The sequence below is a fragment of the Lotus japonicus genome, chromosome 2 (assembly GCF_012489685.1).
Source record: "Lotus japonicus ecotype B-129 chromosome 2, LjGifu_v1.2".
In the NCBI taxonomy this organism is placed as follows: Eukaryota; Viridiplantae; Streptophyta; class Magnoliopsida; order Fabales; family Fabaceae; genus Lotus; species Lotus japonicus.
The window spans coordinates 77,496,741-77,514,005 of NC_080042.1; the positions used below are offsets into that span (position 1 = coordinate 77,496,741).

Below are 17,265 nucleotides of genomic sequence, written 5' to 3' on the forward strand. Positions count from 1 at the left end.
CACATTAGAAATAAATTTACTTAAGAATGGTGTTATGCATGGTAAGCATACAAACTTGAGCAAGTGTTTGTTTTAAGTTATGCGATTCATTACTTTTATTATTAGAAATAAATAAGTTTACTTAAGAAAAAAAAGTTATTGAATGTGCAAGCATGGTATGCATAATGGTAACATTATATGATACTCCATCGGTTCTTATATATAAATCACAAATAATTAATTCTTTTAGATTAAAAAAAGTAGTTAATAGTAATAAATATGTAAAGGAAATGATTAACTTTCCAAGATTACCCTTATTTACTTTCCTATGATTTTCTCTTTTCATATTAATATTCCAAAAGTTCATCATCTCTTTCATATAAAATATAAGGAACAGAGGGAGTAACATTATGTGTCAAAAACTTAAGGACGTCGTTTTCAGTCATGGGATTCATTGTTTTTATTATTATAAATAAATAAGTTTACTTAAGAAAAAAAGTTATTGAATTAGGCGCAAGAAAACATGCAAGTATGTTGGAAATGTTTAATTACAAAGGATAGTATATTAATTTTAAATCATGCAAGTAGATGATGAAGGACAATTTAAATAAATTTGTGAGAAGAAGTAGGTTCCGTCCTAATAGGGGCCCATAAGGATAACATTGTATGATAACATTATGTGTCAAAAAATTGAGCACGTGTTCGTTTTGAGTTATGGGATTCACTGTTTTTTATTATTAGAAATAAATAAAAAAGTTTACATAAGAAAAAATGTTATTGAATTAGGCGCAAGAAAACATGCAAATATGTTGGAAATATTAAATTACAAAAGATATTATTAATTTTAAATTGTGCAAGTAGATGATGAAGGACATTTTGACCTCTAAACTTTGGTCCGCAGATTACCTCAGTCACACAGAGGGGTCTTGGCCACAAGATTAATCAAACGTAGGTATCCCCTATCCACTGATTAATCAAGGGGTCAGTAATAATCTGGGTGATGACTCGATGATTGACAGTAGACACTAGGCCTCTCACGACAAACCAACGAGCCATCTCTTATGCCTAGGCTTGCACGGGCTTGGGTATAAAGCCCAAATAATATGTATCAAATGTGTCACAAATAGTATGTATAAAAAAAAAACTAAGGCAATGACCAACAAAATTACTATCAATTGACAAAGAAGAAGGCATAGTAACAGCAAGCTCGCTCAACAAAAGAAGCTAACAAGATTCACACTGGTTCAAGAAGCAAAGTTTTTCATTTTTCTTCTAAATGCTGCTATCTTTGTTTCTTTAATCTTGTCATATGTCATATTCAACTTAAGACAAGCAAAGCAAATACATTTTTGGACTATCAAATTAGAAATTGAACCATCATTTAGAAGAAAAATAAAAAGCATTGGTTTTTTTTCCTACAGTATATAAAGATTTTGTGAGTCATTAACAGATTTTCTGCTACATCGTTTGTTCTCCGTTTTGGTTAAGACTTTAGTACGTCCTTCATGTCTGTGAGCTCTTTATTTTAACCATTTTTATTTGGGATTTTATCTTCTTTACTGTTTGGATGGTTTACCCTTTTGTTATGGGTTCTTTTCTGCCTCATATTTCCATCTTTATTTGGTGTAGTTTTGCCTTTTTGTTTGGGGGTTTGTTTCCACCTTTTTGGGTGAATATTTTGATGTCATGAGACATTATTTTGTAATCATTATTTTTCTATAGTGGATTACTTTTCTAGCTCGTGCTCGTGGTTGTTTACTTCTCATATTGAGAAGATTTTTCCACGTTAAAATTTTCTGTGTCTTTATTTTATTTTATTGTCATCTATTTGCTGTCATCGTTGGAGTTGGATTTGCTCGGAAGTTATTTTGTCCAGGTTCTCACGACTGAGAAGAAGTTTTTGTGCTTATTATTTTTCTGCTACGCCACTCAATTCCCAACAAGTGGCATCACACGTTCATTATCCAAATCATAGACCAATGGACAAAAATATTTTTCCGCTGCTTCTCGTTGAAGTCTTCGAGGTAATGACCGTGATTGATATCGAAATGGACAGTCCATGAGTATTGGTCAAGTTGACAATCGCGCTTTTTTTTCTCTCTAGTGGTTTGTTGTGGGTTGGAATTGAGTTCAGTTGGTTTGCAACTTCTGCATAAAAGTTTAATCTCATCTCTGGAGTCCAGAAGAACGGATGAGAGACAACAAAGGATACATCCGGCCTACACAACAAACACACAAATAAGCGTACCTAACAGTGACAAATAACAAATAATAGTTTCAACATCAATCAATGAGAACAAGGAGAATGAGAATGACCTTTCTTTCGGATCAACCTTTAATAGATGAGTGACTAAATCTTTAGCTTCAGCACTTATATTCTTATTAAGAAGACTCTTAGTAAGAACACTCTTACTAAGAGACGTTGTCCTTCGGTCAATATTCCCTTGACATGTGTCAAGAGACGAGATCTCCTCGAAGGGATGACGTCCTTGTGATACACAAAAATAAATAAGAAGCCCTAACCCAAACATATCAAGTTTGGGAGTTTTTTCTTGTTGTTTTTTGATTTCGGGCCTTCTCCATCCTTCAGCGTCACTCCGACCTTGGAATTGAAATACAAATACAAAATAGGAAAAAAAAATTGTTTTAACACTCCTCTTCTATATAGATAATCTTAAAAAAAAAAAATCAGAAAAAAATTTTACTCATTGAAAGTTTGGCTCGCATATCATCAAAAATAAAAATATAATTTGGCTCAAAATTTGGACGGAGCCCTGGTTTCTCACGATGCAAGTAGACCACCGCATCAATTATATCCCTGCTTTTAAAACAAGAAATTGAATAAAAAAATAAACAATTCTATCATTTGATTAAATATAGGTTAATTTATTACCTTATTATACTAAGTAATTTGGGAGATGGGTTACCAAATATTTTTCTTTCCCATCTATTTCCCAATTGTTTTCCCACATAAGATTTTTTCCGAGGTTGTTAAGGAAGTTGGCATTCTTCTCAAAGAAAGGGGCAGGTACATTTTCTTGATGATTTGACAGGTCACCCCAGAGAGAAACGAGAATAGTTCCATAAGAGTACAAGTTGACTTTTCTAGAATAAGCTCCAATTTACCATCATTTTCTACATAATCATGTAGAAGAACTATAGTCCGATAATAATCATTGTCTATGTAACAATTTATTTCTTCTAAATGCTGCTAACTTTGTTTCTTTAATCTTGTAAGACAAGCAAAGCAAATACATTTTTGGACTATCAAATTAGAAATTGAACCATCATTTAGAAGAAAAATAAAAAGCATTGGTTTTTTTCTTACAGATTTTCTGCTACGTCGTTTGTTCTCCATTTTGGCTAAAACTTTAGTATGTCCTTCATGTTCGTGAGTTCTTTATTTTAACCTTTTTTATTTGGGATTTTATCTTCTTTACTGTTTGGATGGTTTACCCTTGTGTTGTGGGTTCTTTTCTGCCTCCTATTTCAATCTTTATTTGGTGTAGTTTTTCCCTTTTTGTTTGGGGGTTTGTTTCCACCTTTTTGGGTGAATATTTTGATGTCATGACACATTATTTTGTAATCATTATTTTTCTATAGTGGATTACTTTTCTAGCTCGTGCTCGTGGTTGTTTACTTCTCATATTGAGAAGGTTTTTCCACGTTAAAATTTTATGTGTCTCTATTTTATTTTATTGTCATCTATTTGTTGTCATCGTTGGAGTTGGATTTGCTCTGGAGTTATTTTATCCAGGTTCTCACAACTGAATAGAAGTTTTTGTGTTTCTTATTTTTACACGACGCCACTCAATTCCCAACAAGTGGCATCACAAGTTCATTATCCAAATCATGGACTAATGGACAAAAATATTTTTCCGCTGCTTCTCGTTGAACTCTTCGAGGTAATGACCGTGATTGATATCGAAATGGACAGTCCAGGAGTATTGGTCAAGTTGACAATCACGCTTTTTTTTCTCTAGTGCTTTGTTGTGGGCTAGAGTTGAGTTCAGTTTGTTTGCAACTTCTGCGTAAAAGTTTAATCTCATCTCTGGAGTCCAGAAAAAAAGATGAGAGACAACAACGGATACATCCGGCCTACACAACAAACACACAAATAAGCGCTCCTAACAGTGACAAATAACAAATAATAGTTTCAACATCAATCAATGAGAAGAAGGAGAATTAAAACAAGGAGAACGATAATGACCTTTGTTTCGGATCAACCTTTAATAGATGAGTGACTAAATCTTTAGCTTCAACACTTATATTCTTATTAAGAGACTCTTACTAAGAGACGTTGTCCTTCGGTCAATATTCCCTTCACATGTGTCAAGAGACGAGATCTCCTCGAAGGGATGACGTCCTTGTGATACACAAAAATAAATAAGAAGCCCTAACCCAAACATATCAAGTTTGGGAGTTTTTTCTTGTTGTTTTTTTTATATCGGGCCTTCTCCATCCTTCAGCGTCACTCCGACCTTGGAATTGAAATACAAATACAAAATAGGAAAAAAAGTTGTTTTAATACTCATCTTCTATATAGATAATCTTAAAAAAAAAACAAAATTCAGAAAAAAAAAATTTACTCATTGAAAGTTTGGCTCGCATATCATCAAAAATAAAAATATGATTTGGCTCAAAATTTGGACGAAGCCCTGGTTTCTCACGATGCAAGTAGACCACCGCATCAACTATATCTCTGTTTTAAAAACAAGAAATTGAATAAAAAAATAAACAATTCTATAATTTGATTAAATATAGGTTAATTTATTACCTTATTATACTAAGTAATTTGGGAGATGGGTTACCTAAATATTTTTCTTTCCCATCTATTTCCCAATTGTTTTCCCACAGAAGATTTTTTCCGAGGTTGTTAAGGAAGTTGGCCTTCTTCTCAAAGAAACGAGAATAGTTCCATAAGAGTACAAGTTGACTTTTCTAGAATAAGCTCCAATTTACCATCATTTTCTACATAATCATGTAGAAGAACTATAGTCCGATAATAATCGTTGTCTATGTAACAATTTATTTCTTCAGTAACCTTGCTTGTATTTCGGGGGCACTTGAATACTACATTTCTGCCTTTCCACACTCCACCGTAACTATCGACTTGACGAGTAGTGGCAATCAAAGTACCTTTAACAAGTTTGTTGTTGTCCATCACCTCAAGCTATGAACGAAAGGGAAGAGAGGAACACGTGAATGAGAAAGATGAAGCAAAATAGGGTGCAAATGCATGGTATGCATAATGATGCAACATTATGTGTCAAAAACTTGAGTACGCGTTCGTTTTGAGTTATGGGATTCACATTAGAAATAAATTTACCTAAGAATGGTGTTATGCATGGTATGCATAAAAACTTGAGCAAGTGTTTGTTTTCAGTTATGGGATTCATTATTTTTATTATTAGAAATAAATAAGTTTACTTAAGAAAAAAAAAGTTATTGAATGTGCAAGCATGGTTTGCATAATGGTAACATTATATGATACTCCCTCGGCTCTTATATATAAATAACAAATAACTAATTCTCTTATATTAAAAAAAAAAGTAGTTAATAGTAATAAATTTGTAAAGGAAATGCTTAACTTTCCTAGATTACCCTTATTTACTTTCTTATGATTTTCTCTCTCCATATTAATATTTCGAAAGTTCATCATCTCTTTCATATAAAATATGAGAGTGGATTTGAAAAAAAATATTTAATGTTTCCTAGAGAATAGAAAATGACTTATAATAAGAAACGGAGGGAGTAACATTATGTGTCAAAAACTTGAGCACGTCGCTTTCAGTTATGGGATTCACTGTTTTTATTATTATAAATAAATAAGTTTACTTAAGAAAAAAAGTTATTGAATTAGGCGCAAGAAAACATACAAGTATGTTGGAAATGTTTAATAACAAAAGATAGTATATTAATTTTAAATCATACAAGTAGATGATGAGACAATTTAAATGAATTTGTGAGAAGAAGTAGGTTTCGTCCTAATAGGGGATAAGGATAACATTGTATGATAACATTTGTGTCAAAAACTTGAGCACATGTTCGTTTTGAGTTTACTTAAGAAAAAAATGTTATTGAATTAGGCACAAGAAAACATGCAAATATGTTGAAAATGTTAAATTACAAAAGATATTATTAATTTTAAATCATGCAAGTAGATGATGAAGGACATTTTGACCTCTAAACTTTGGTCTGCAGATTACCCTAGTCACACAGAGGGGTCTTGGCCACAAGATTAATCAAACGTAGGTATCCCTTATCCACTGATTAATCAAGGGGTCAGTAACAATCTGAGTGACGACTCGATGATTTACAGTAGACACTAGGCCTCTCACGACAAACCAACAAGCCATCTCTTATGCCTAGGCTTGCACGAGCTTGGGTATAAAGCCCAAATAATATGTATCAAATGTGTTACAAATAGTATGTATAAAAAAACTAAGGCAATGACCAACAAAATTACTATCAATTGACAGAGAAGAAGGCATAGTAACAGCAATCTCGCTCAACAAAAGAAGCTAACAAGATTCACACTGGTTCAGGAAGCAAAGTTTTTAATTTTTCTTCTAAATGCTGCTAACTTTGTTTCTTTAATCTTGTCATATGTCATATTCAACTTAAGACAAGCAAAGTAAATACATTTTTGGACTATCAAATTAGAAATTGAACCATCATTTAGAAGAAAAATAAAAAGCATTGGTTTTTTTCTTACAGATTTTCTGCTACGTCGTTTGTTCTCCGTTTTGGCTAAAACTTTAGTATGTCCTTCATGTCCGTGAGCTCTTTATTTTAACCTTTTTTTATTTGGTACTTTATCTTCTTTACTGTTTGGATGGTTTACCCTTGTGTTGTGGGTTCTTTTCTGCCTTCTATTTCCATCTTTATTTGGTGTAGTTTTTCCCTTTTTGTTTGGGTGTTTGTTTCCACATTTTTGGGTGAATATTTTGATGTCATGATACATTATTTTGTAATCATTATTTTTCTATAGTGGATTACTTTTCTAGCTCGTGCTCGTGGTTGTTTACTTCTCATATTGAGAAGGTTTTTCCACGTTAAAATTTTCTGTGTCTCTATTTTATTTTATTGTCATCTATTTGTTGTCATCGTGGAGTTGGATTTGCTCTGGAGTTATTTTGTCCAGGTTCTCACAACTGAATAGAAGTTTTTGTGCTTCTTATTTTTCCACTACGCCACTCAATTCCCAACAAGTGGCATCACAAGTTCATTATCCAAATCATAGACCAATGGACAAAAATATTTTTCCGTTGCTTCTCGTTGAACTCTTCGAGGTAATGACTGTGATTGATATCGAAATGTACAGTCCATGAGTATTGGTCAAGTTGACAATCACGCTTTTTTTTTTTTCTCTAGTGCTTTGTTGTGGGCTAGAGTTGAGTTCAGTTTGTTTGCAACTTCTGCGTAAAAGTTTAATATCATCTCTGGAGTCCTGAAGAAAGGATGAGAGACAACAACGGATACATCCTGCCTACACAACAAACACACAAATAAGCGTACCTAATAGTGACAAATAACAAATTATAGTTTCAACATCAATCAATGAGAAGAAGGAGAATGATAATGACCTTTGTTTCGGATCAACCTTTAATAGATGAGTAACTAAATCTTTAGCTTCAACACTTATATTCTTATTAAGAAGACTCACTCTTACTAAGAGACGTTGTCCTTCGGTCAATATTCCCTTGACATGTGTCAAGAGACGACATCTCCTCGAAGGGATGACGTCCTTGTGATACACAAAAATAAATAAGAAGCCTTAACCCAAACATATCAAGTTTAGGAGTTTTTTCTTGTTGTTTTTTGATTTCGGGCCTTCTCCATCCTTCAGCGTTACTCCGACCTTGGAATTGAAATACAAATACAAAATAGGAAAAAAAAATTGTTTTAATACTCCTCTTCTATATAAATAATCTTAAAAAAAAAAATCAGAAAAAAAATTTACTTAAGACAAGCATTGTTTTAATTCTCCTCTTCTTAGAAGTTTTTATTTTTCTTCTAAATGCTCCTAACTTTGTTTCTTTAATCTTGTCATATGTCATATTCAACTTAAGACAAGCATATCAAATACATTTTTGGACTATCAAATTAGAAATTGAACCATCATTTAGAAGAAAAATAAAAAAGCATTGGTTTTTTCCTACGATATAGAAGGATTTTGTAAGTCATTGACAGATTTTCTGGTACATCGTTTGTTCTCCGTTTTGGGTAAGACTTTAGTATGTCCTTCATGTCTGTGAGTTCTTTATTCTAACCCTTTTTATTTGGGATTTTATCTTCTCTACTGTTTGGGTGGTTTACCCTTTTGTTGTGGTTTCTTTTCTATCTCCGATTTCCACCTTTATTTGGTGTAGTTTTTCCCTTTTTGTTTGGGGGTTTATTTCCAGCTTTTTGGGTGAAGATTTTGATGACATGAGACATTATTTTGTAATCATTATTTTTCTACAGTGAATTACTTTTCTAGCTCGTGCCTTATTGAGGTTTTTCCACGTTAAAATTTTCTGTGTCTCCATTTTATTTTATTGTCATCTATTTGCTGTCATCTTTGGAGTTGGATTTGCTCGGAAGTTATTTTGTTCAGGTTCTCACAAGTGAATAAAAGTTTTGGCTTAAAAGCATTTGTTGCCCCTGATGTTTCAGGTTTGTGCAACTGACACCCCCCATCTATTTTCGTCCATGTTTGTACCCTTAGGGTATGTTTGGATTGATGGAACATAATGGAACGGAGCGGAATGGAACACGAAGCAACGGAATGAAGTGGAATGGAACGGAGTAAATTTCTTATTCCATTGTTTGGGTATTTTATGATGGAGCGGAGGAAAATTACCACTCTATTGTTTGGGTTATGGACAGAGTGGTACAAGTTATTATTATTATTTTTCCTATATTATCCTTACTATAAAACTATTAACTATTAATTGCTCTATTTCAAAAAAAATATCTTCACTCATCTTTTCTTTTTTCCGAGTAGAAATAGTGACACCCTTATTTTCTTATTTAGAACCATCCCAATTTTACGATTAGGTGTTCATTTCTTATGGTTGTTTATACTCCAATATTAATAAACAAGATTTAGATGAATTAATGTAAAAAAAATAAAATAGAAGAGCAAGACAGATAATGAGAGCGAACAACTAAATAACAAAAAAAAGGCCAAAAAAAACTTAGCAGGTAAGTAGCAGATAGCAGAACGTGGGAAAGGGGTTATTTTTAACGTGGGAGAGTGGGTTAATGAGGGGTATATTAGTATTTTTATAATTTTACAAGACATCAGTTCTTTTGCTCCATTCCATTCCTCCCAAATTGGGAGGGAGCAAAAGTGAGGGAAAGTAATGGAATTGATACCATTGGTTTCCATCTGATTCCATCCTTTTTTTAATTACACAAACAACGGATCTTTCAAACCCCTCTCTCCCTTCCGCTCCACTCCATCCCCTTCCCCCAATCCAAACGAAGCCTTAATGATACTGAAAGGTGTAGTGAGTACCCCTCTGTCACATTGACGTTAAAAAATTAACGGAAGGGGCTGATGTGGTTTTTTTTTAATTTTTTTTTACCTGTCACGTGGAAATTACGTTTAAAATTGAGAAAAAAGGGCAAGTGAGATTCGAACCCAGGCCATGCAAGTGTCAAAAACAACACTTAACCAACTGAACTAGATAGATAATTGTAATATCTAACAACACAATATTATTTATATTATCTACCCTCCTTTAAACCTATACACATCAATTCAGCAAACTACCCCATGAAGCTTCTCACCCCAAAATCCGAGTACCCCCATCTGATTCCGATTTCGAACAACAAAACCCTTGTTGGGTTTACGAGAATCAACACTGTTTCCTTCCCTTTAATCTATGGAAATCACAAAGCTGTACCATGTCATAACCTCATCCTTCATCATCACAAAACCTCTCATCCTTTAACCACAACTCCCCTGCATCCTGAAAACCTTCACCACCGAATTGAACCACCTTCTTCCATCGCCCAGAACCTCGCCAAAATAATCACCAACAGCCACCAAAACTACCAGAACAACAACCCAAAATCTCAGAAATCAGAAAACGGAAATCACCACAACCATTCCCAATCACCATAACCATTCTCCAACACCTGAATAAATTGAACCCAGAACCTCCAACCGCACAAACCCAACCATCCAGAGCCACACCAACCTTCGCCCCAGCCACTATCATAACCAACAACTGAAACCCCCATCGTCAGAACTCAAAAGCCTCCACCCTCCGTTCATTGCAAACCCGCCACCATCATGTGGGTTTACGAGAGAGAGAGAGAGAGACCAAATTGAGACCTGAAGGGGAGGAGGAGAGAAATTGAGCAATAGTACAAGGCGAGATCGAGGAGGCTCCACGACAGCGTGAAGATGACCCGACGAAGAATATGGTGGTCACGCGGCTCAGTATCTGGGTTTGTTGATGATTGGCAGGGATGAGGATTTCTTTGATCTTCCTTTTCTTTCTGGTTATGGGTCATGGGTTTGGGCTCTGATTTGAAGATGAAAATGGAGATTAGGAGAAGAAAGAGGTTTTTGGGATGATGGAGTTGTTGCTTTCGGTTATTGAGTGAAGGAGAAGGAGAGAATGTTGTATGTGGATCAGGATAAAGAAGAAGTTCATGGATGAAGATGAAGGGAACGAAATGATGAGAATTATCTGGGTTCAAGTTCATTACATTTTGATGAATAAGTATGCTATAAATAAAACGTTGGTCATAATTTCAACATTTGATTGAGTAGCTTAACTGGTAAAGTCTGTGTTTTGCTAATTCAAGGTCATGGGTTCAAATCCTCCCACCTCCTTTTACCAAGTTCTGATTTTCTTTTAATGACGTGTCACGCCACGTAGGATGCTGACGTGGCATTTAACGGCCACGTCACCCTTTTTAAACGGCAGAATGACGGAGGGGCAAACGGTGCACATTTGTAAAACATGAAGGGTACAAACATGGACGAAAATAGATGGGGGGTGTCAATTGCACAAACCTGAAACATCAGGGGCAGCAAATGCTTTTAAGCCAAAAGTTTTTGTGCTTCTAAATTTGCTGTTGCGCCACTCAATTACCAACAAGTGACATCACAAGTTCATTATCCAAATCATAGACCATCACAAGCACAAACAAAACATGGTGGCTTACCTTTGGGAAGAGACAAATCAGAAGAAAACGAAGGGTGAACTTGAGGAAAAGAAATCGGAGAGCGAGAGGGACGATGGTGGTTTATGTGAGGCGTGACTGAGTGAGATAATTGAACGACTAAGGTTTTAACATGAATTAGCATTATACCAATGTATTCTCGCGTATTTACCCTTGTGCAAAAACGTGATTTGGGTCTCCCCTTTTTTGCATTGGCCCAAACTGTTGGCTCTTTTGTTCCTCTCTAAGTACAATTTAAGTTAGAAGCCTTCTTAAGTCTTATAGTCAACGACCAGTTCCTGATGTATACAAATGCATGATCCTGAGTCCTAAGCTCCTACCCACCGGTAGCTACCGTGGCTTAATAGCTTCGGCTCACAAAACTCGATCTACTCCCAAAGTCTCCATATTCAGTGCTTGTTACCTAAGGAAGAGGAGAAAAATAACAAAAAACAAACAAATAACAAAGGGATGAGAAGCCATTCAACACAATCCCATCAGGGAATAACAAAACATAAATGAGCCACACAGTAGCTTACATATCATGCTCATTTCCACCAAGATAACCATGGTAATCAGATATAAGAATCACATGGCTTCGCTCACGGAGCCAAAGCAAATCTTATCCACGAGACCAAGACAACTCATTAGAATCACTCTTGCTCACGAAGCCAAGAGGAAATCAATTATGCAAAACCTTGCTCACGGAGCCAAGGAAATCAATCATAACACGTCTCTGCTCACAGAGCCAGAAAGACATACATCACATAAGCTTGCCCACGGAGCCAAGGTAAAACTAGTATACATGTCTTTGCTCATAGAGCCAAGGAATAATAAAACAATATGCTCACGGAGCCAGAAAATCACATTACTCGCAGTGGCGGAGCCACGTTGAGACAGGGGAGGGCTGCAGCCCCCCAAAGGCCACGTCTGAAATTGTATATATATGTACCTATGCATTGTCGGTCATATTTTGTATGTTGTCCCAGTGGTTGTTGCTTATGCCATATGACTGCCAGGTTGCGTCTTCAATTCCTCCCCAAGCCATTTTTTCATTATATTTCATTTTGACAAACTTCCTTGTGTTTTTTCTAGGTATGTAAACTTGTTTAGTCATTCATGTACATTATTTTATTGGTACAAAGAAAAGCTAATAGTCTTTTTTTTTGGTACAAAGAAAAGCTAATAGTCGTAGAGCATAACATTAATATATAAATTTCTCAAAAAAACTAATAACTGAAAGAATATTTTTTTTCAATAGAAAAATTTGTAAAAAATGAAAAAAAGCCAATTTCCAACATTATTAATATAACTTATAATAAATTTTGAAGGAGTATATAATTTAGTTTAGTCACTAATTTTTGTGTATATATGTCTATATGAGTCTATTCCAAATAAAAAAAAATAATTTATGTTTCATATCTTTTTTTGGCCCTCTCATGGTATTTTTTATAGTTCCGCCACTGATTACTCGTGAACTTGCCCACGGGCCAAGACTCATTCTTCAACATTACCTTACTTACGGAGCTAAGGTAAATCCTCCAAAATCATCATGGAAGAGTGGAATATAGCAAATTTCAACATCTATAGTAATAATAGCATCAAGAGCTACTCATCAAATCAATCATCATAAAATCAAGCCATAACATCAAACACATGAATCAAAACAAGTATTCATTACAAGAACTGCAAACAAACAAGCAAGCAAGGTACCTAAGGGATGTCCAAACTCATTTATTCTTATTATTCCCCTATCATGGTTGATAAACTCATTTATTCGTATTTTTATTTTAATTAAGCTAACAACTCAATTTCTGATATGATGAAGATGGTTATCGAGGTTTGCGGTGTTGTAGATGTGTTTTTAGCAGAGTCATGAGCTCTCTATGAGGGCTGGTGACACGTGTGAGAGCTTAGCTTCCGTAAAGTGTCGTGTTTTTCGAATTGTGCTGAAGTGGTGGAGGTGGTGCTATGAGCTCAGGATGTGGGCCAATACTAGCACAGGGACGTGATTCAGCAGGTTCGGGAGGTGTTACATCGCAGTTGGCAAGTGTTTGTGGACTATCTTGAGTATTTTCCACGGGAGCGTAACAAGGTTGCAGATGCGTTAGCTAAATATAAAACTAGTGTTAGGTGTTGCTGGCAAATTTGGAAACTTCTGCCTACTTGTGCCCCCTGATTTGTCAAGATGTTCTTGCTTAATTTTGTTTAATCTTCCATATGTAACTAGAAAAATCAATGAGACTAATCATACAGAGACTTAAAGATTAAACATTCTTCATACTCACCGTTACAGATCAAATCCTTAACTTAATGTTCAAGGAGTCAAATTATCTAACAGATATGCTAGAGTTTCTTGGTGATGACAAATCATCCCAAAAATCGGCTATAGACTAATAGACCACATATATCAAACTATTTTTATCATAACATACCCAAACAATTTCCACAATTTATATAAGTGGCTATTTAAAATAAAAAAATAAATCCAAGAAGCCTTTTTCCGAAAAAACACTTGAACAAGCAATCACACAAAAGCGAAGTTCTCAGGATTTTCTCTTCACGATCGTGAAGTTGGGTCATCGACAACAACAACAACAACAACACCATGTATCATCCAACAAGAGGCGGCGTCCGTGGCGGTCGAGATCGTAAGTTTTCTCTTCCTCATGCTCCGCCACCCACCTTCAATTTCTCCCCAATTTCTCCTTTTTTTTTCTGATTAATTACTTTTTTTTTGTTGGAATCTCTCAAATTGAAGCTTGCAAAACCCTCTCTGTATTGTTAATTTCATGAATTCGTTCTTCGATTTCGTGTTATGGGCGGTTTCTGCAAATTAGGGTTTTGATTTTTCCCCCTTTTATGTTTACCTCTTTGGAATCGACACTATATATACATATACCTACCTTGATCATATTAATTCATGCTTACAAGATAAAAGTTTGAATCTTCCTTATGTTTGTATTGATGGTTTTTTTTATTTTGTTTTTTTGGTGTTTTGCTTCTAATGCCCAGAATTCACTTGGGATGATGTGAAGGTTGATAAACATAGAGAGAACTATCTTGGTCATAGTATCAAGGCACCTGTTGGCAGATGGCAGAAAGGTAAAGTCAATTGTTTATGTAATTTCTAAACTATTTCTTGTTTATAGTATTTAACATGCATTTCAAATGTTTGAAATTTGAGTTAGGTGTCTGAGTAAATTAAAATTAGTAAGTCTTTGGAAATATAAAAGAATCCAGTGAAAAAGGTTGTTTATATAAGCTAAGATTTTATGCTGTTAGAATGTCTAAAAAATCCATGGCCATGTTCCAACATTTCAATTCAAAGCTGATAGGGTTGCTCCCCTACACCTAAGTTTTTTCTTAGTGCTCCTCTACCTCAGGCTACACATTGTGTGGTAATTTACAACTTTCATTTTCTTCATTTTGATATTGGATTTTAGGTTATGGCATAATCTTTCTGGTAACGTGGTGGAACATAACTACATAAGCATAGCATATGCTAAGTTTTGCCTTGGACATATGTTTTTTTTAAAGAAAATTATAATTATAGTTAGAGATGAATGTCATTCAATGCAATTTTAGATCTCTATTTAAGTTACTTGAATTTACATATAAGAAGCTGGATAGAATGAAGAGGGCTAAAGAGATACATAGAAGTTAAAGTATCCTCCTTCTTCCTGTTTCTAGGATGCTTAAAAAGGGTCACACACGCATATAAACATTATAGTATTATACTGTTGATTGGCTCTCCAATAGAGCATCTTCAAATCTTCTCTTTTGATTCAACAGGGAAAGATCTTTTCTGGTATGCCAGGGATAAAAAGTCCCAGACAGAAGAAATGGAGGCTGCAAAAGAAGAGATCAAAAGAATTAAGGAAGAGGAGGAGCAGGCAATGAGGGAAGCACTTGGCCTAGCTCCTAAACGTGCTAACCGTCCTCAAGGTAACCGTCTTGATAAACATGAGTTTTCAGAACTGGTGAAAAGAGGGTCTACAGCAGAAGACTTAGGTGCAGGTCATGCTGAAGCAGCAAGCGTTCAAGGTCTTGGTTTTGCAAAGTAAGTTGACTAAGAAACAAATTCTTTAAAAAAAAAAAGAATTGAAGTGGGTGTGGATTTATTTATTAATTTTTGCTATTCTCTGTTTCAGTTGTTCATGTTTTCTTAGCTCATAATTTGAAATAATTAAATTAAGAATGTAGGTTTGCTTGCGGTCACATGTGTGAAATAAGATTATTACTCTTATTTACTAATTTACTATGTAAAGTCTAATGTACTATATTTAAGTTTTTTCTTGTGGTGACGTCCCCATCTTTTAGAAGATTTATATTTCATCTGATCCTTTACAACCAAACATTCATGGAGCTTAATTAGTCCAGTTTGACTGTTTGAATTTCATGTGCCAAATTTTAGATTTGTTGAAACATCAGATGATCCAATAAGTAGTCTAGTAACACTCTTTTTAATTGTGATTACTATTGGAAATCGAGCAACCCTTTTGTTTATGATTTGGTGGAACAGGACTGTGTCTTGGTGGCATTGGGCCCTGTTCAAGCCTAAAAATGTTATTTTGTGATAAAGCTTCATAGAACTTTCTTTCAGAACTATAGTCTTTATGAGAACTTTTTTTTTGAAGTTTTTTGCTTTTTATATGAAAAACACCTTTTAATTATATAAAGCTCATTTTCCTTTGAAATAGCACAATTGTCCCTTTGTTTAGAATATGACCAAAATGTGCTAACAAGATATCTACTTGGAAGAACTGGTATTGGATTTTGAGAATATGATATAGGGATCTTTTCTATTTTCTTGTTTTCTTTTTCGTTCATTGTATTTCGTGAGCCAAAGGGAGGGGAGTGGGGACAGGAAAATGGCTGGTGGAGAGTTGCCTTGTAACTTTGTGAAATGAACATAGGTCCTTAGGTAGAGGTAAATTATCTACTTTAAATGCCCAGACTCCTTGGCTATGCTGTCTAACATGAATATGAAATTTACTCAACATGAATTGATGTGGTGTATGAAATAAGAACAGGGAACAATAATCTCATATGAAAATTCCGATGTCCAAGTTGGTCATTTTTACTTCTTTGGTTATTGCAATTTGAAATGATGGTTGACAAGGGATAATTTTAGAATAATTTGTCATAGATATTAGAATCTTAAAAATGGCACTTATATATGCTGGCTGTTTAAAAATCTGATTAGATTTTCTTGATTATACTGACTGAATTCGTTTGCCTAGGAAATGAAACTCAGGCCATCAATCTTTTTTATTGTGAATGAGTTCTCTGCCTATATTTTCTCACTTATTTCCTATTGTCTACAGAGCACCCCAGCCTTGGGAAGAACCCGGATCCTCAAAGCTTTCTCTTAGTGGTACACCAGCCGTGGAGGAAAATGCATCTGTTCCAAATCAGTCTGAAAGGAAGGCTGAAGATGCTTCTGAGGATGAAAGTAGAAGAAAGAGAAGTGAAGAGAGGAAGGAAGATAAACGTGAAAGGCGTGAGAAGAGGCATTCACGCGAGGACAGAAAGCACGAGAAGCGTGAGAAGAGGCATTCTCGTGATTCAGACGACAGGAAGAGACACAAGAAAGATAAGAAGAGAAGACATGATTCAGATTGAATATGGTCTTCTGTTGGTTGTCATCATCCAATGTGATTTTTAATCAGTTTCATAACCAAGGGTTTATCTTGTCAAATTAGTCAGCAATCCAAAAGCCTGAGTTTACCGTATCAAGACATTGGTACTAACAGTCAAGGTATTCTTATGTGGTGTTTAAAGTTGGAAAGTCTTGTAAAAGAGAAATGAAGCCAAACGCATCTATTTAATGCTTTGAAATTGGAGTGTTTTGTTGTGTAAAAATTGAAGTATGTCTTAGGTTACTTCTTTGCCTTGATGAACTGTCATTTGAGCTAACTTGATCCTTCAATGTTAATTATTTAACTTTGAAAGAGGCCACTTACTTGCACAGTGTGGTCAATGAGCAAACCACTAACATATGTATTTGCATCTTTTTATGTTCTTTGGTCTGAAATAAAAGCAACTAGAAAAAGAAAATGTAATGCTGACAGAAACTAGTGTTCGTATAGGGACAGAAAGATCAACATT

The 17,265-nt window shown here is 34.8% G+C and overlaps 1 protein-coding gene across 1 annotated transcript; it reads left to right on the forward strand.

Annotated features, from left to right (window-relative positions):
• The first annotated feature begins 13,623 nt into the window (after positions 1 to 13,623).
• Positions 13,624 to 17,125, forward strand: LOC130739799 (uncharacterized). Its single transcript, XM_057592212.1, has 4 exons — positions 13,624 to 13,802; positions 14,167 to 14,256; positions 14,947 to 15,214; positions 16,482 to 17,125. Exons 1-4 carry the CDS (start codon positions 13,760 to 13,762, stop codon positions 16,777 to 16,779), a joined length of 699 nt encoding a protein of 232 aa, XP_057448195.1. The 5' UTR covers positions 13,624 to 13,759; the 3' UTR covers positions 16,780 to 17,125.
• The last annotated feature ends 140 nt before the right edge of the window (positions 17,126 to 17,265 follow it).